Source organism: Schistocerca cancellata, chromosome 7 (genome assembly GCF_023864275.1).
Source record: "Schistocerca cancellata isolate TAMUIC-IGC-003103 chromosome 7, iqSchCanc2.1, whole genome shotgun sequence".
NCBI classification, from domain to species: Eukaryota; Metazoa; Arthropoda; class Insecta; order Orthoptera; family Acrididae; genus Schistocerca; species Schistocerca cancellata.
Genome location: NC_064632.1, coordinates 32,130,424 through 32,151,071, shown reverse-complemented (window position 1 = coordinate 32,151,071; position 20,648 = coordinate 32,130,424). Strand labels below are relative to the sequence as shown.

General features: G+C 41.6%; 1 protein-coding gene across 2 annotated transcripts in view; it reads right to left on the bottom strand.

Annotated features, from left to right (window-relative positions):
* Positions 1-20,648, bottom strand: part of LOC126092285 (protein EFR3 homolog cmp44E) — a 92,956-nt gene that overhangs the window by 29,874 nt on the left and 42,434 nt on the right. For both annotated transcript variants that reach the window (XM_049907803.1, XM_049907804.1), the window contains exons 11-13: positions 17,406-17,578; positions 15,864-16,095; positions 15,646-15,774 (exon numbers count right to left, since the gene is read on the bottom strand). In XM_049907803.1, the coding sequence (XP_049763760.1) occupies positions 15,646-15,774; positions 15,864-16,095; positions 17,406-17,578 (534 nt within the window). The remainder of the gene's footprint in view (positions 1-15,645; positions 15,775-15,863; positions 16,096-17,405; positions 17,579-20,648) is intronic.

Sequence of the window (20,648 nt, the reverse complement as noted above, 5' to 3'; positions counted from 1 at the left end):
CTGAACCATAAACGAGACTCCCGCAGTCAAGGCGGAATTGAACAAGGGCTCTGTAGAGGTGCAGCAGCGTAGAGCGATCTGCACCCCAGTTGGTGTTGCTCAGGCAATGGAGGGCATTGAGGTGCTGCCAGCACTTCCACTTAAGCTGACAGAGGTGAGGAAGCCAAGTCAATCGGGCATCAAAAACCAGTCCTAAGAATTGGTATGTTTCCACTATAGTGAATAGATTGTCATTAAGGTAAAGTTCTGGTTCTGGATGAACGGTACAACAGTGACAGAAGCGCGTAACACACGACGTTGCAGCCGAAAACTGGAAACTGTGGGCTAAAGCCCATGACTGCGCCTTGTTGATGACTCCCTGTAGGCGTCGCTCAGCAACACCAATACTGGTGGAGCAGTACGAAAGGCAGAATTCATCTGCATGCAGAGACGGTGAGACAGACAGGCCTACAGCTGCTGCTAGACCATTAATGGCCACTAAAAATAGAGATATACTCAATACGAAGCCCTGCAGGACCCCATTCTCCTGGATATGAGGCAAACTATCGGAGGCACCAACTTGGAAACGGAAAGTACGAAGCGACAGGAAATTTTGGATAAAAAGTGGGAGCGGGCCTCGGAGACCCCACTCGTATAATGTGGCAAGGATATGATGTCGCCAGGTGGTGTCATACGCTTTTCGTAAATCAAAAAAGACGGCAACAAGGTGTTGGCATCTGGAAAAGGCTGTTCGGATGGCAGACACGAGGAACACAAGATTATCGGTGGTAGAGCGACCCTGGCGGAAACCGCCCTGACATGGAGCCAGCAGGCCACATGATTCCAGGACCCAACTCAACCGCCTACACACCATATGTTCCAGCAACTTACAAAGAACATGGGTGAGGACGATGGGTCAATAATTATCCACATCAAGTGGGTTTTTACCGGGTTTGAGCACTGGAATGATGTTGCTCTCCCATCATTGTGATGGAAAGATGCCATTGTACTAGATCCGGTTGAAGATGATGAGGAGATGTTGCTTGTAATCAGATGAGAGATGTTTAATCATCTGACTGTGGATCCAATCTGGCCCAGGAGCTGTGTCGGGGCAATGTGCAAGGGCACTGAGGAGCTCCCATTCTGTAAATGGGGCATTACAGGATTCACTGTGGCGTGTAGTGAACAAGAGGACTTCCCCTTCCAGCCGCCATTTGAAAGTGTGAAAGGCTGGAGGGCAATGTTCCGACGCTGAAGCCCAAGCATAGTGCTCAGCAAAGTGCTTGGCAATTGCGTTTGCGTTGGTAGATAACACACCAAAGTGATGTACGGCATCCAATGGTCGAGACATATCTCTGCGAACACTCCTGCTTCTGTCTTTTGATATGCTGGTGAACGAGGGCATGAAGCTGCTTAAAGACTATGAGGTGCTCCAGGGAAGCGCACCACTTATGCCACTGTAGAGTTCGCCGATGCTCCTTAATTGTCTCAGCGACTTCTGGTGATCATCAAGTGGCATCTTTCGCCGGGGGCACCTGAAAGAGCGAGGGATCGCATTTTCCGCCGCATTAACGATTGTTGTAGTCACCTGCTCAACCGTGACATTGATGTTACCATATTGGGGAGAGTCAACAGTGACCAGAGACGTGAAAGTTTCCCAGTCTGCCTCGTTTAAAGCCCTTCTGGGCAAGTGTCCAAGGGCCTGATGCCGCGGCAGTGACAGGAAGATGGGGAAGTGGTCACTACCACACATGTCGTCATGTGCTCTCCAGTGGATGGATGGGAGAAGTCCTGGGCTGCAAATGGATAAATCAATGGCTGAGTAACTACCATGAGCCACACTGAAATGTGTTGGGGCCCCAGTATTTATTAAGAGGCAGAGGTCGAACTGAGACAGTACAGTTTCGACATCTCTGCCTCGGCCAGTAAGCACGGTGCCACCCCAAAAGTACGAAAGGTTTAGGGAGTTGATCAATCAGTGCAGCTAATACATCCAAGGGTACTGCACCATCTGGAGGAAGATATACATTGCAAACAGTTATTTCCTGTGTCACCCTTGTTCTGACAGCCACAGCTTCAAGAGGGGTTTGATGGGGCACAGTTGCACTACAGACTAAGTTTAGGACATAAACACAAACTCCACCTGACACTCGATTATAGTCGCTACGGTTCCTCTAATATCCCTTATAGTCGCGGAGGGCAGGGTCAGCATTGCAGGGAACCAGGTTTCCTGGAGGGCAATACAGAAAGCAGGTGTAATACTTAACAGCTGGCATAAATCAGCCAGGTGGTGGAAAAAACAACCACAATTCCACTGGAGGATGACATCGTGAGACTGGGAAGGCACGGAAAATTCAATGAGGCAGTTTACTCCTCAGGGTCACCTGCTGCACTGCCTTATTGCCGAGCAGTGTATATCCATTGTGTCTGAGGGTCTGGCAAGATCTAGGTCCTCAGCAGACGCCAGAATCTCCACCTCATCCCCAGACGCAGAGCTTGTAGGTAGCATAGCGGTGGTGTGGGTGCCACTGCAATTTCCTCAGTCTTAGACGTCTTCTTTTTGGACTTTTTCACTGCTCCTTGGGTTTCTATGTCTGGGACGAGTGTGAAGCCCTACGACCAGCTGCTTTTGGGCACTTCAGCCACTGGCAGGCGTCATCTTTCCCACTAGCAAAAACCTGGGAAGGGCGTGACCCAAAGGACTTACGCTTCTCCGGCGGGAAGTGGGGACTGGTGTCCCCGATAGTTGGAGGGGTAGTGCTCCTGAGGTAGGTGGTGTGGGAGCAACAGTGGGGAAATTGCCCCCCGCCTCCCCACCATCAAGGGGGCAGGTGTAGCCTTCTGGCTCTGAGAGCCGACTGGAATTCGCAGAACTGACGGGGCTACAACTGTTCTCGTAACGGCAGCATATGAGAGGATCATAGCCACAGGATGTATGTGCCTCAGTGTAGGTCAGTTGGTCCAGGGTCTCTTATTCCACGATTTTCCTCTCTTTCTGTAAAATCCTGCAGTCTGGTGAACAAGACGAATGATGCTCACCGCAGCTGACACAGATGGGAGGCGAGGCAAATGGAGTATTGGGATGTGATGGATGTCCACAATCTCGACATGTGACACTGGAAGTACAGCGGGAAGACATACGGACAAACTTCCAGCACTTACAACACCACATCGAGGGAGAGGTTTACTGCTTGACATCACCTTGACATCACCTAGACCTTCTCGGGTAAGATGTCACCTTCGAAGGCCAAGATGAAGGCACCGGTGGCAACCTGATGACCCCTCAGACCCCGATGGACACGCTGCACGAAATGAACACCTCGCCACTCTAAATTGGTTAACAGCTCATCGTCAGACTGCAAAAGAAGGTCCGTGTGGAATATAGTACCCTGGACCATATTTAAGCTCTTATGTGGCGTGATGGTAACAGGAACATCCCCCAACTTGTTACAAGCGAGTAAAGCCCGTGACTGGACAGAGGATGCTGTTTTTAAAAAGACTAATCCAGAGCTCATTTTGGACAAGCACTCCACCTCCCCAAACTTGTCCTCTAAATGCTCTACAAAAAACTGTGGCTTCATTGAAGAAAAGGAGTCCCCATTAGTTCTCGTACATACGAGGAACCAGGTTGAATAAGGTTCGCTGCCATCTTTAACCTAGCATTCCTCCCATGGTATGGCCAGGGAGGGGAATGATTTAGGGTCGTACTTTCTTGCATTGTACTGAGACTTGGAACGCTTAGAGACTGCTGGTGTCACCAGCAAGTGATGACGTGGTACACTTCATTGCACATCATCTGCCCTGATGTCACCCACTCCGACCAGGAGCCCTCCCCGCGGGTGCCACCCAGCCGCAGCAAAAGACACCAGGCAGGATGGCCTTTGCTGCGAGTCCCGATACCCCAGGGTGACGGGCATCTACTTGTAACGCCGGAAATGCATATCCTCCTATTTCCATCTATTGCACTGCAAATTTTTTTCCTTATTTTGTTACCTGAAGATATAACATTTCTGTGTCTTTGTATATTGTAATTGTTTTACTATTTGTATATATATGCATTTATGTCGATGTATAATTGGTTTGTTTTGTGAATATTATTTGTATTTATACGCTGGGTCTGGCCTAGGGAAAACTATACTATCGAACGAATACACCGATTGGTCGTGTGGAAAACGAAAGTGTTTAGGATCTTTGGTAGTGTTAACTCTGCCTCGTGGAACGCGGGCAGAGCAGAGGGAGTCTGGCTGGGGTGGTGCAGTGGAGCAGGTGTGTTGTGTGAAGCTCCCGCGAGTTGCCGCGCTTTCGGGGTTTGGCAGAATGTAATTGCGCTCGACTTGCGATGATAGTTCCTGACACGGTGTCGTGGACGGGAAGCATTAGCTGGCGCACATCAAGAGCCCGTTTCGTCTGGTGACCGTGTCGAGAAGAAGGCGCGCCAACATCCAGCTTCAGCAACAGCGACGGCCGACAATGAGTGACTGTCGCCATCTCCTCGACCGACGGCTTCAAACCTTCAATCAACCAACAAGGAAGACTGGAAGCACGTAAAGTTTTAGAACTGTATGGCAGACCTCAGCTTTTCAAACTGTTCAAATCACAAAATTACAGCAATGTAGCATGAACCTTTGTTGCTCATTGTCCCAATTGCATTACCAAGCAGGGTCCCTTCCTTTTCCGGAATGAACCCGAGTGTCGTTGAAATTCAAACGCCAGCATCATTCGATTTCACTGGTTTAATTTCAAAGTTCAGTTAAGGTATTCATAGCTGGCTACAATATTCAGATTACACAAGCACAAATTAAGAGTGCGAGTTTTGTTACCGTATTTTAGCTTACCTGTGACTGCAGCTCAGCTTGGTACATACTAAATTTTACTACTGTTAATTGTTCAGAATCATTTAATAATTCAAGTTCAAAGTTAAATCCCTTATTTCTACGTTGCGTAGATTCAAGTAGCTTTTGAAATGATTGTTGAGGTAGTCCAAGACTAACCGTATTTTACTGAATTTCGATGTGCTTCAGAAAGAAAGCTCACTGTTAACTTCAGTCATTAAATTAACTTTCGATTTTCCTGTTTTATTAATTCTTTTGCTAAATTAAGTCAGAGTGTAGCGAAATTTATTACTTCTGACAAACTTTCAGTTTTCACACTGCACGTGTCAACCTTCAGTTGTCACGCTTCTAGTGCTAATTATATGTGTAATAACTTTTCTTTTTCAGTTACTATAGTAATTGCCCTTTGGACTGGCGACCGTAATTTCCCCCAAATCTCAAATATCTAATTACCGCTAGTTAATTGTTAACGTAACGGCCGCACATGTACTTTCTTTATTAACTTTACCCCTTTTCAAAATTAATTTCCACCAGTTTCATTAGCATTTTTCCTTTCATTTAGATGTAACCCTTTCCTCCCTCTTTACCGACAAATTAACTTCGGTGACGATTGCTTTTCCCAAATTTCCATTAGGTACACGCGGTTTAATTTTTCACTGTCATTAAGGTCGATAAGTGAGGGGGAGGTTACACGTGGCGACCTGGTGACAGGACAATCTTCAAATTTGAAGATGTTCTGGACACGAATTTTGCATTGTGCAAATCTTGTAACAAAGTACTGGTTACGAAATGGTCGATACGTCAGCGAGAATACTAGTGTGAGGAATAAGAGCGTGTTTTCAGACAAACCGGGACTTGTGGAAGGATATAAATGCAAGTTGCATGTAATTCTGCACGAACCATTCTTCGTGAGACCGTATGCTATACCACTGTCCAAAAAGGAAGCAGTGCAACGGGAGATAGATAAAATGATCGAATGGGGAGTGATTGAAAGAAGTATGAGTCCGTACAATAACGGTTTGGTCATTGTAGCAAAACGGGATGGTAGTGTGCGTATTGTGATTGACGCACACACGTTGAATAGGGTCGTTCAACATGAAACAGACAGACCAGAGAGTATGGAGGACATTTTGCAACGTTTTCATGACGTTAATTTCATGACTAGCCTCGATCTGACGGCTAGTTACTGGCAAATAGAACTCGAAGAAGAATCTAGGCCATACACCGCCTTCTTGTTTGCGGGCAGGTGTTATCAGTATAGAGTACTGCCGTTTGGACTTAATATATCTGTGTCCGTATTCATCAGGGCCCTAGATAAAGTGCTAGGACCAGCTTTGAGTTCAAGATTAACTGTATATGTTGACAACCTATTGTTGGCCAATGCCACTTGGCATGACCATTGTGACCTGTTAGATGAAGCTTTTAGAGCATTGCGCCGTGGCGGAATGACTCTAAAGCTAAAGAAATGCGAATTTGTGAAGCAGGGACTGAAATTTTTAGGGCATGTAATTACCACTGCCGGTATTACGAAGGACCCAGAGAAACTAGAGGCAATAAGGAATTGTCCTCCACCCAAGTCTAGGAAACAGTTAAAAAGTTTTCTAGGGCTCACAGGATTTTACCGTAAATTTGTAAAAGGACAAGTGTTTAATGATGAAAATTTGAATAACCTCTTACGCAAAAATGTTCCGTTTGTGTGGACCGACAGGTGTCAGGTCGCTTTCGAGAGATTAAAAGACGAATTGTTAAGATCTAACATACTATTTCATCCTGATTTATCGCTACCCTTCCATCTGGGAACGGATTCGTCGAATTGCGGGGTGGGGGTAGAACTGTTCCAAGAAGTTGGTAAAGGAGAGGATAAGGAACACCGGACGATAGCGTTCGCGAGTCGAACTTTATCAAAATGTGAGCGAAACTACACGATTTCTGAGAAAGAGTGTCTCGCTATCGTGTGGGGATTCAAGAAGTTCAAGGGTTACCTATGGGACCGTAAGGTGATTATTCATACGGACCATAAGGCGCTCACTTATCTGAAGGATTGTAAACTACTTCACGAAAGATTGACTAGGTGGTCGCTGTATTTACAGCAATTTAACTATGACATCTGTTACGTGAAAGGGAGCGACAATTGCGAAGCAGATGCGCTGTCGCGGTTGCCCGAGTCTAATCAAGATGTATTGAAAGATGAGTCAGATGGAGTGGTCAAATTATACTATTTTAAAGAAGTTGAGGGACGCAAATTAATAATGAACATCTGTAAGAATCTACATCGTCATCAGAATGAGGATGGTTGTTTAAATATGGTGAAAACCCGATATGACGAAAGGAGTCCAGAAGGAGAGAAATTAAGGAAGTATTACAAGATATACGGTCATATCTTGTACATACGTAAGGGTGAAGATAGTAATATTTGGCGGGTATGCTGACCCACCAAATACGTCACGGAAATAATAGACTACTACCATTTGGCGTATGGTCACTGTGGACCGAAGAAATGTATGGAAAAGCTGAGTGAAGTAGTGCATTTTAACAACATGCTAAAACGCGTTACTGAGAGAGTGAAAACTTGCAGTTTATGTCAGAAGGTGAAGGTCACCAACTGTACGAGTCGTGGTCCTATGCAAAGTATAAGGCCTAACGACACCTTTGAATTACTGTGCGTGGACTTGTACGGACCTTTGCCCAAGTCATCAGGAAACTTTGCTACATTTTAGTAGTGCTAGAAGCTTTTTCCAAGTTCATCAAACTATACCCGATTAGGAAAGCTACAGCCAAAGCGGTCTATAGCAAGATTGTGAACGATTATTTTGTTCACATTGGTAAGCCCAAGGCGATTCTATCAGACAATGGGGCACAATTTACTTCTAAGTTGTGGAATGAAGGCATGGAAAGTAATGGGGTCAAGGTGATCCATATTTCAGCTTATTGTCCGGCTGGGAATCCCGCTGAGAGGTATATGCGTGAGCTAGGCCGACTTTGCCGTACCTATTGCCATCACAACCATAGGGCATGGGGCAAATATGTAGCAGTATTTGAGAGAATTATGAACACCTTGAGACATGAATCTACGGGATTTTCTCCAGAGGAAATCCTGTTGGATGACAGAAGTAAAAGTTTAGTGGAATAGATAATCAAATTCCCTCCACGGATTGACATTAGTATTGGTGTGAAAAAAGATCGTTTGCGAGAAGTAATGAAGCTAAAAGACGATGCTCGCATATGTCGTCATGACGCTAAAGCACGTTTTGCTAAGTTTGCAATCGGAGACTTAGTACTTGTAAAAGCTCATGAGAAATCGAGCGAGATAGACAATGAAATCTCTAAATTTAAGTTTGTTTATAATGGACCATATAAAGTCATTGGTATACCTCACACAAAAGCTTATTGCTTAGAGTATCCAAGCTCTGGAGAATGATTAGGTATACGGAATATTGTAGACTTGAAATTGTACCAACCTAGGATCGATTAATACCACACAATGGATAATTTGTACTGTATGTAAATATAGAGTGTAACATTAAACGATTTGCTAGATTGCCATGCTTTTGCCTGACCAAGAGGACATTAAAGAAGTTGTAATTAATAAGTAATTAATTTTTACTAAATGATTTAAGAGAAACTGATTATTAATCTACTGAAAAATCCAAGCTGCTAGTTTAAGTTTTCAGCTGAGTCACAGTAGATTAAGGAATGGAAATATGATTTTGTAACAAGCTGTAAGATTTCATGAATATGTGTTTTAATAGTCATTGCCGATGTACTTAGACGATGTTTTAAGTTTCAGGCTTGTACATGTGTGATGATGGACAGTGTTGAGTTGTCCACTGTGATAGTGTTAATGGACTCCTTGACATTACTCGGGAGTGAGTTTTTCCGAAAGAATTCAGTGAAACGGACATTCTGAAAATGCCATTACACAGGTAAATGAGATCAAGTGTGCCGCACAGGCGGGCGCAACAATACTGGCGAGGCGGAGCCGCTGTCGGCTTATGTGCCGCTGTCGGCATTCTTTGCACTTGCAAGTACGGGAGGCGGAATTGTTTTTCTTCCCGGGCAGCTGAAAGAATTCTGCTGTCAATTTTTTTTTTTTTTTTCCCCCTCGATCTGCTGTATATTATTTTCTTGTTTAGCGTTAATTGGACTCTCATGAAGAGGATATTACTTATGAAAAGGTTACATAAAAATGTGTATAATATGTAATTAATAATTAATTTGCGTATTTTGATCTACCTGTTTTTATGACCATGTACTCTGATTAATTTTGTAAATAGTATTCCATTTCTTGATAGTGTTACAAATTTTGATGATTTTGGAATAGCTAAACCATTTTCTATGTTTTCTATGAATTTTAATATGTTGTCAACCTGTTTTATTTTGTGCAAGATGACAGAGTGGAATAAGATTAGGAGTGTCTCCACACAATTATTATGGTCTACAAATTGATTTATGCTTAATTAGACGAATACTAAATTTTGTTGATGTTTTGAGCACATGCATTTCCACTGTTTCTTTTTTGGGACATTTTCTGAGTCTGTTTAGGTTACACGAACATCCTCAGACAATGTGGGGCACGTGTAACGCCGGAAATGCATATCCTCCTATTTCCATCTATTGCACTGCAAATTTTTTTCCTTATTTTGTTACCTGAAGATATAACATTTCTGTGTCTTTGTATATTGTAATTGTTTTACTATTTGTATATATATGCATTTATGTCGATGTATAATTGGTTTGTTTTGTGAATATTATTTGTATTTATACGCTGGGTCTGGCCTAGGGAAAACTATACTATCGAACGAATACATCGATAGGTGGTGTGCAGAACGAAAGTGTTTAGGATTTTTGGTAGTGTTAACTCTGCCTCGTGGAGCGCGGGCAGAGCAGAGGGAGTCCGGCTGGGGTGGTGCAGTGGAGCAGGTGTGTTGTGTGAAGCTCCCGCAAGTTGCCACGCTTTCGGGGTTTGGCAGAATGTAATTGCGCTCGACTTGCGATGATAGTTTCTGACACGGTGTCGCGGACGGGAAGCATTAGCTGGCGCACATCAAGAGCCCGTTTCGTCTGGTGACCATGTTGAGAAGAAGGCGTGCCAACATCCAGCTTCAGCAACAGCGACGGCCGACAATGAGTGACTGTCGCCATCTCCTCGACCGACGGCTTCAAACCTTCAATCAACCAACAAGGAAGACTGGAAACACGTAAAGTTTTAGAACTGTATGGCAGACCTCAGCTTTTCAAACTGTTCAAATCACAAAATTACAGCAACGTAGCATGAACCTTTGTTGCTCATTGTCCCAATTGCATTACCAAGCAGGGTCCCTTCCTTTTCCGGAATGAACCCGAGTGTCGTTGAAATTCAAACGCCAGCATCATTCGATTTCACTGGTTTAATTTCAAAGTTCAGTTAAGGTATTCATAGCTGGCTACAATATTCAGATTACACAAGCACAAATTAAGAGTGCGAGTTTTGTTACCGTATTTTAGCTTACCTGTGACTGCAGCTCAGCTTGGTACGTACTAAATTTTACTACTTTTAATTGTTCAGAATCATTTAATAATTCAAGTTCAAAGTTAAATCCCTTATTTCTACGTTGCGTAGATTCAAGTAGCTTTTGAAATGATTGTTGAGGTAGTCCAAGACTAACCGTATTTTACTGAATTTCGATGTGCTTCAGAAAGAAAGCTCACTATTAACTTCAGTCACTAAATTAACTTTCGATTTTCCTGTTTTATTAATTCTTTTGCTAAATTAAGTCAGAGTGTAGCGAAATTTATTACTTCTGACAAACTTTCAGTTTTCACACAGCAAGTGTCAACCTTCAGTTGTCACGCTTCTAGTGCTAATTATATGTGTAATAACTTTTCTTTTTCAGTTACTATAGTAATTGCCCTTAGGACTGGTGACCATAATTTCCCCCAAATCTCAAATATCTAATTACCGCTAGTTAATTGTTAACGTAACGGCCGCACATTTATTTTCTTTATTAACTTTACCCCTTTTCAAAATTAATTTCCACCAGTTTCATTAGCATTTTTCCTTTCATTTAGATGTAACCCTTTCCTCCCTCTTTACCGACAAATTAACTTCGGTGACGATTGTTTTTCCCAAATTTCCATTAGGCACACGCGGTTTAATTTTTCACTGTCATTAAGGTCGATAAGTGAGGGGGAGGTTACATACTCCTTGGCATATGTGGGGACTTAACGGCACAGGCATCAGCAGAGCGATCCCTGTGTTGTCAGGGGGTACAACCAACAGGGTACACGGTGGCCCCATCACAACCGACTGGCTACCGTGCTGGATATGAGGTGCAAGGAAGTCCACGGTCATCATTGGTGCAGAAAGCGACACTGCATAGTGCATGGTGGAAAACGCACCCAGGAAGGTGTCCTCACCCAAGAGATGGAGAATGAGCGGGACTGCAGTGAGACGACAAGAAAGTGGGCTAAAGGTCTCCATGCACGTGGATACGATGCACCATGTAAGGCGCCCTTCCCCAACTCGCTTACTCTTCGAGAAAATTTTGAAAAATGGAGGTCAAACCCCACAGGGGACCATTTTAGCTGTCTCTTATGACAGGCAGGAATACCTTGGGCCTATTCTAATCCCCAGACCTGCAGAGGTGGAGGGGGGGGGGGGGGGGTCACTGCAGAATGAATGTCACACTCATGAAACCTTCCAGTGCAAAAACAAAAACTACGCAATGAGAGCTCCAGAAGCAGGGAATTGCAGGGAGAGCTGGAATTCCAAAACCAATCAGTGATTAAAATGCCCATAACAGGTAAATGTGATGCTGAAGTCATAAAATGTGAATGACAGAACAAAGGAAGAAAGTCATTTGGTCAGATGAGTCTTTTGTCACACCATTTCTAGCTCCTGGCTGAGTTTACATCACAAGAGTGAAACATGGCAGGGGTCAGTGATGGTTAGGGCAGCCATGTCATGGTATTCCATGCAGACCGTGGTTTCTCTGCAATGTCACATTACTTTCCATGATTATGTGACCATTTTGGAAGATCAGATCCATCACATGGTACAATGTTCATTCCACAATGGTGATGCTGTGCTGCAAGATGACAGGGCTCTGTTCACGCAGCTCGTATAATCCAGAACTGGTTTTGTGAACACGAGGATGAGTTATTGCATCTCCCCTGGCCACCACAGTCACCTGATTGAACCTTTGTGGTCTACTTTGGAGAGAAAGGTATGTGACGGCTATCCACTTCCACTCTCATTACCTGAACTTGCCACTATTTTGCAGGAAGAATGGTATAAGATTCTCTTGAAAACCATTCAGGACCTGTACCTATCCATTCCACAATGAATGGAAGGTATTTTCAGTGCCAACATTTTTCCTACAGTGTATTAAGTATGATAATGTCTTGTGTTTTTAGTGTTTCCATATTTTTATTTATACCTGTAAAAACAATACAACAACCAAAATAAAAGCAGTAGGTTTAAAACTTCATGTGTGACATCAAAATCTGCTACCAGGTAACATTCAAAGTTATGTTGCTCCGTTCTGTGCGTTAACATGCCTGAATCCCCCTTGGCATGCTGTCTACAAGGTTGTCGGGCTGCTGCTATTCAAACATGCCACTCTGCAATGACAGCCCTTGTGAGCTCATTCAGTTTGTGAGGAAGACCCCTGTGAGGACATGATTCAGGTTTCAATTGCTCCCAAACGTACTCAATTGGGCTGATGTCAGCAGATACCACATATGGTTCGATCCAGTTGATTCAGTCCTTCTAGAGGAAGGTGTTTATCAGGTGGCTGCAGTACAATAGCTTGAAGGATCTTGTTACAATAAAGTGCAGCCATCAAATTATCCTCAATAGGGAATTAGAGGCACCTGACATGCATACATGGTAGCAGTCCAATACTTGATTAAACTACCTACTGACCTACCTCCCTGCTGAACCAATGGGACTGTGTGCCTTTAACATGTATTAGTATCTGGCCACCTCTACACTCTTCTACAACATCAAGCATCAGACAAATCCTGGATTCGTTGGTGAAGAAAATCCGATGCCACTAATCCAGGTTCCATTCCAGGTTTTCTCTCATACACCTTCTTTGCACACGATGATATTTGAGGAGGAAATATATTGTTGTTTGCAACAGACACTTAGAGGCCAAATTGATCATGTGGAGATAAATGCATAGTGTTGGTTTGACACAGCCATTCAAGATGGCAGTGTGCTGTTCTCCTTGGAATACTCATGAGCCATGATTTTTATGTTATGGCCATTAGCACTGATTGCAGGTGACCACTATGAGGCAGATCTTCAGTGTTTTATGTTTCATGATGGTGGTTGAATGTCCATTTGACATCACTGTGGTGTATGCCAATTTGGTGGGTAACTTCTCATATGTATGTGTATTCTGAATTAGTTAGCTCTGCAGAAAGACATTATCCAAAAGCTTAGCGATGTTTTCACTTTAGTTACAGGCTAAACATAAACTATACAGTGAGTTATTGCATTTACTCCTGTGCATAAATGTAATTGCACCTGGAATTATTTTAAGAGGAGTTTAATATCTAGGTGCTGGACAATGATGCAGCCTTCTGTTGAAAAGTTTGGCCTGTGACAGGACTTACCAGAGTGAATACCTGTGCTGGCTTTGAATGCGCTGTGAAATTACAGTAAGGCAAGTTCTACACAGTTGTTATCTCGGTATCACTTAGCCGTGAGCACCTGGCACAGCTAGAAGGAGCTTAGCATGATGGGTAAAGTGCTTTCCATATAGGAAAGTCTTCGGAAAAGTTACCTTTGAGTGGAAACAGGAACGTGCAGCTGCCAATAACTGAGTGCAGCTTATTCTACTGGGCTGGGGCAGAAAGGATTAGCGACAAGCAGTGAAGGTAAGTTGTTGCAGCCTCTGTAAGGAGGAAAACCCACACAAGCACATATTGAGGACTTACATAAAACAGCTAAAATTGATGTTCCAAAAATTTCCAACAATGAGATGTAAATTCTGCTCACATAAACTGGGTGACGTATTAAAATACACCACGGCATGCAAAATTAGAAATCTCATTATCTTTATCCAACACCCACTATGCAAAAGTAACATCTGTGCAGTATTATTACGCAAATGTCTAAGATATATTTTAAAGGTAAGGAAAGGGTACAGATGAAATAAAGGACCATACATTGCACCTTAGTAGTAAGTTATATCTATAATTTCTAGTGATTTAATCTAGTAGGTGTCAAAAGATGAACTTAGAAATGTTGCAAACTACTAATTTAAAATGACATAAGAAATTATTTATACATTGTATAATATCAAATTAACAAGTGTTTTAGCATGATTAATAAAAGATGTCATATATGTAAATCAGCCAACTGGTTTGAAAACTGTAAATTTTATGCTGTGTTAAGTTATGATGATGCTGTTGGTACGTAGGCAGTAACAGTGATAGCCAATGACAGGATACATGGCTGTGGTGGTAGAGGAACACACAGGAGGGAAGGCAAGAAGAGTTGTTTGTAGATGAAATGGACACTTCATCCTGGGAGGGAGTGAATACTTCACACTGTGAGATAGTGGTGGGAGGACTTCATGTGGAGACACAGTACAGACAAGTTGGTCTTGTTACCTCCTAAGTGATAGACAGCCACATATTCAAAAGTCACCAGTTTCATTACAAGCAATGGAAAAGGAAAGTTGTTACTCACAATATAGCACGAGTTATGCGCGCATGTGTGAAATCAGTGTCGAACATAAAGGTTTTCATGAAGCTTTTTATGATGTGATTTCTAAAGTTTTCATATGGTGTCATACAAAATGAGTAATAGGTTGTTCTTCATTTAGCACAACACTGTGTACATTGGCTGCCAGCTCACATTGCTATCTCAACAGTTTTTAGCCACAAAAGGACTTTTGTTTGTTCAAAATGAACATTTTTATTTAAAAGAATAAACTACAGTGTTATCTAATTTAATTAATTGTACTGAAACCACCTGCTTACATTCATTTAAAGTTGCAGTTAATAAGCTCTGAAAATAATTTTTATAAACTTTGCATTAAAGGAGGGAACTGTTTTGCACCAGTTCATGTGACCCTTTGTAGTTATTTTTGAACCAGAGACATTATTTCACATCCCATCATAAGCTGAAGTTATGTACACAGGGTGTGAACTCACAACTCAATTTATAATTTAAATGTTTAATGCTAGGTGTTTAAGTGGTTGCACTCTTTTCATTATTTATATTTATACAATTATTTATCATTTAATACTAGTGATTCCTGGAAGGTTCTGGGACTTATTTATTTATGGACTGTTGGTATTAGCTAGAACATTAGATACATCAACAGCACCATTCTACTGAGGCAGGTAGTTCAACTCCCTGTGTACTTTCTGTGTGTACTCGATACACACAATTTCACTGTGAAGCGTCAGCTCCTGCTGTCTGACAATACTGAGATAAAGAATAAAAAATAAAACAAATAAAATAATAAGAAAAACTTCAAGCAAACAGCTCACAGGTTCAAATATATTTGTTTGCAGTATGAAGTCAATCAGTACTATTCGAGAGAAGTTTCATTTCCACAGTCACCCAGACTAATGGGAACAGAATGCTACACTGCAAAAAACATCTGTTACAGTCATGCAAACAACACAAATGCACATCATCCTAAAGAAATAAGAGAAGAACGTTCTAGATATTTCCATTATCTCACAAAGGTGAATAAAAACATTCAGATCTGAATTAATAGCTTGTCAGATTATAAGCTAAGGAAATGTTCTCGGCTGACAATAAATGTGCGTAGCTATCACAAATAGTTGTCAAGTGCAAAATATTTTTATAAAAAGTAAAACTTACCTTTTCTGCATATTCTCTCAGTGAAGGTATTGGAACAACATTAGGTATCATAACAAGAAGACTAGCAACCACTGCATGGAGGTTGAACTTCTGAGCAGTACTCAGGGTTCCATTTGTAAGAGCCATGTCCTATTGGGCAAATACAGTATGTCACAGTTGTTGATACTGTGGAAGATTGAAAATAAATAAAAACCAAAAGGAATATTATTTCTGTATACCTGTATGCTTATGACAAGCCTCAAGAGATCCATGACAGTCTCTTCAGATGCCAGCTCTGCTATGAGAAGGGCTAATGTTGTATACACTGCTTCAATATTTTCCACAGTGTTGTTAGCCTGTTCTAAACTTTCATACAAACTTAGGTATATTTCATGGCCATGTTTCCTTATGAAGATTATATCTGGCCGTGAACTTTTTTCTAAGGTAAGTTCTAATTCAGAGATGTTCACCCTGGAACAGAGAAACAAAAGATACAGATGCTTCAGTTCATTGAAACTACTAAGAAATTAGATAGGATTGGTAGCAATAATTGAAAGGTAAGCACAAAGTTTTACTGAATTCATATCTGAAAAATCTAAACTTCAATTAAGTTAAAGAGAGAACTCAATTTAGTCAGTTGGTCACATAGAGCATAATAGTCCACTTTGTATGTTAATATAATGAAATACAGGCTGTATCAAAAAGAATCATCCAATCTGGCACGTATATATTTCTGAAACTAATAAACATATACAATGAATATTGTTTTTTGATGAATGGGAAACTCAAAAAATTTTTTCATATCTTTTGATGGGTGTTCAAATACGCCCCCCCCCCCCCCCCCTCTTGAAATGCATGGCACATGTTAATGTGATATTCAGATTGTTCCCACTCTGCAGCAGGTATGTCTTGAGTTACAGCTTCCACAGCTGCTGTTATGTGATGTCTCAGTTCATTCACCGTTGTTGGTATGGAGGGACATAAACAGAGTCTTTTATGAACTCCCACAAGAAATAACCACATATAGTCAGGTCTGGTGACCTTGGAGGCCAATAATGTATGGCTGACTCACCAGTGCGACTGATCCATTGTTCAGTAATCCTATGATTTAAAAATTCCTGCACTTCCAGATGCCAGAGTGACAGTACCCCATCCTAATGAAGTCATTCAAATCAGTCTCCAATTGAGGGAAAAGAAAATTATTAAGCATATCGAGATATGTGCTTCCTGTAAGAGTGTTCTCGGCAAAGAAAAATGGACCATATACCTTTTCCTGTGAGACTGCACAATGAGCTGTCGAGCTGCTTGGCGAATGGATTTCTGCAAACACCTTGTGAAACTATGGTGGATGCGTTTGACGTCTGTGTCAGGGGACGGCCTGGAGATTTGCCTTTACACAAACAACCTATTTCTTGGAATTGGTCATGCCATCGTCTAATGCTCTGTGCTGTAGGAGGGCCCACACCATAGGTAGTACGAAAGTCACACTGAACTGTTTTTACTGACCCACACTGAGTAAAATGTAGAACACAAAATGCTTTTTGTTGTCCCTGCACCATTTTTACAAGAACTGAAGTGGGCACACACTGCTGCTATCTAGTAAGAACCATGTAAAACTTGAGAGTCTGCTCTTTCCGACAGTATGTTGATCATGCACATATCCCACACAACATAGCAGTTATGAATTTTTTTTTACATTGGATGATTCTTTTTGATACACACTGTATTTTATCAAAAGTTGATAGCATGAGAATCCAACAAACTGACAGAGATGTACTTACGTGGGCTTCAGGAGCTTATCAAGATTGTGGTGTCTGTCAATGAGTGTATGAAGAATTTTTTGTACCAATAATCTCATATCAGGATCTGCTGCCAATGACATCCTAAGTAGGGGCTCCAGAAATGACATCGGGAATGTTGTGTTGAAATGGATGGTTTGGTATTTTGTGCCTACCTGCAAGAATTGAAAATAGACTATAAATATATGCACTAATACAGAAAACACTATGTAAAGTTACCATCACTCCCATTTTTTTCAGTACCATTACAATTTCTTTCCTGAATTTTTTCAGAATTAATTCCGGACACCTATTTGAGCAGCTTTTAACAATTATGAAATGATTTATTCCAAACTAGATTTTATATTAGCTGTACCAATACATTTTATTATTAGTTTTGGTGAAGTTGGCAAAACTGTTTGACAAAGAGATACTACTCTTACCAAAGAGTAGCTACTTACATTATTTCTACCACCATGTCATTTGTACATGTGAAATTGTATCAGGTTCTTGTTTTGTGCTGGGTAGTGTACTGCTGTTTTGCATTAGTTTAGTTATTTTTCTTTATTGATAACCGTACTTCCTGACAACAACAAGGTCAAAGAAGTGCAAGTACTCCATCAATGATCAATTGCAATAAGAACTTGCATTCACTTTAGTTCTTTGGACTCTAAAGGGAATGTGAGATTCAATAAATGTGCTTCCAATTTTTCGATAAATACCAATGGAGGTAAATATACAACTCCACTTAGAAAGTGAGAATCATAAAAGAGCAGTCTCTGCAGCAGCAATTAGTGCAGCATTAGCCCCTTAACATGTTGATATTTTTTTACATCCTATGTAACAAAAAATTGTAATTTTTTATTAATCAAAAAACCCTTTAATGACTTAAATTACAAAACGTATATAAAGACAGTTCATAAAGCTCCAAATAACAAGTTAAATTTTTTTGGAGATCACCAATAATAAAACCCCAAGTATTCTCGTCCCCTGCACTTTGGCTATCCTGAAACTTCAAGTCATTTGTTTGTTTCTGTGTAGATGTGAAAGTCAAACCACGTATTTCAAAATGGTTTCCTGTGAGTGGAAACCTTGGAGGAGTTGGATGGAGCACAGTAGTTATCTTGTGCCATGAGCGTGCACTTGTCCCTCATCTGGCTAACTGTCATTACTATAAGTCTCCAATGAATTAACATGATATTCTTCTTCACTTTTGAGCCCTGAATTCAGTGTCAAATTCAGGATCATTACAGCTATCCATTTTTGGAAGCACTGTCTAAACAGTATCTAGTGACTTCCAAATTAACCATAAAAATCATGAACCTAGGGAAGCAGAATCTGTCAAATTCCTGGGGATATTTTTACAAAAAAATTATCCTGGTCTTTGCACATAAGTTACATGGCAAACAAATTAATGTAACTGTTGTGTGCAAAGGGGGTGGCTACAAGAAGTCGTTGTGGTTAAGTGGGTAGCCGGCATGGTAGCTCAACGTATTCGGTCAGATAGTTATCTGTCCACTGTAAAAAAAAAAAAAAAAACTGAGTGAATGGCTCAACGATAAACTTAAATAGGTGTCATGGGACGTCTACCCCGAACAAATATAAGGAACAATGAAGGACAGAATGACATTAAAAAAAAAAGTGGTTATGGCTGGTTCTGAGCACTATGGGACTTAACTTCTGGGGTCATTAGTCCCCTGGAACTTAGAACTACTTAAACCTAACTAACCTAAGGACATCACACACATCCATGCTCGAGGCAGGATTTGAACCTGCGACCGTAGCGTTCGCGAGATTCCAGGCTGTAGCGTCTAGAACCGCTCGGCCACTCCGGCCGGCAAAAAGTAGTTAGCATTCGCGCTTTGCAAGAGCGTCGCGGAGCGGGTCACGACTCGAATCCTGCCAACACTTATTTAATCTATATTTTGTTCATCATTGATTATGTTATTTATTTTATATCACATTTAAGAGTTCATATAACAAAAAAAACAGGCGCATGTTGTAGTGAATTTCATTTGTTATTTGCTTATTTACTATCTTCAACTAAATTTTCAAGGACGAGGGACAGGTTTGGAAAGCATAAGTCAAATCTCGATAAATAATGATGCGAATGATATTATTCAGTATTACAATTAGCCACGATGTGCCAGACCACAAGAGTAATGTACAATTACTAGTTGGATGTGCTTTCGACATCACTCGCTGCAGGATGGTATTTGCAATGCAGACATGGAAAACAAATTGAAACGGCATCTACTACATCGCATAAATGCAGTATTTCCGCATTTACAGGGTATGTTCAGAGTTTCTAAGAGAAAACACACCTCGTTGAGATTTAGAAAAATTTCACTTTCTTCCGATAGTACAGCTTAAAAATTAAATTTGAACGGGAGCCGAATCGTTGCCTCATACATGTTTTTATTACGAAGCTAGAACGCAAACCACTTGACCACCATTAACTCTAACATATAGTATGTACACACAGATACATAAGCCACGTAACAGATGCATAAAACTTCTCTTGCGATTTTCTCGGAATTTCCAGAGTAGTGCACCTTACTTCTTGCACATTACAAGGCTTGAATGGTCTATTAAGGGTGTACAAAGTTTGAGGTAAATCTGTGACCCTAACATCATGGCCTCCCCTTGTTAGTGAACATCAAAAGCCTAACTAGTTCTTGGCAACCAGATGCCTGAAGTGAACGACGTATAGTACCGTTGTTAAACTACTGTAGACTATCGTAACTAAGCGTACACTACGGAAGTTTTCCTGGTAGCCTTGGTCAGTTAAGATAGTAACCGCATCAGGTGTACGGTAGATTTGATGCATACCTATTGGGCGTTACCTCATTTCGATCGCTTTGTTTACATATGCAATCAGTGTCTTACTTCGAGGCGTATTCCGAAAGTAAGGTCCGATCGGTCGCGAAATTGAAAAATCTTTGCACCGGTGTGTTGGACAGTGTATCTACTATGCCCGTTGATCGCGTCACGTAAAGATGCCTAGAATACAGTGTCTCCCGCCAAGTATGAGTGCCCGTGAGAGATTTCGCCTGATTTCATGCAGCCCACACAACATAGCTGTCATGCATTTCCTTCTTCATGACAGTTCTCAGCCGCAACCTGCAGGGGCCATCAGGACGCCCCTGCACCGTTTTCGATAGGAAATGTTTGATCGCTCTCCATACAGCCCAGACTTTGCTCCCTCTGATTTTCATCACTGCTGACATGAGCCGCTGGTTATGA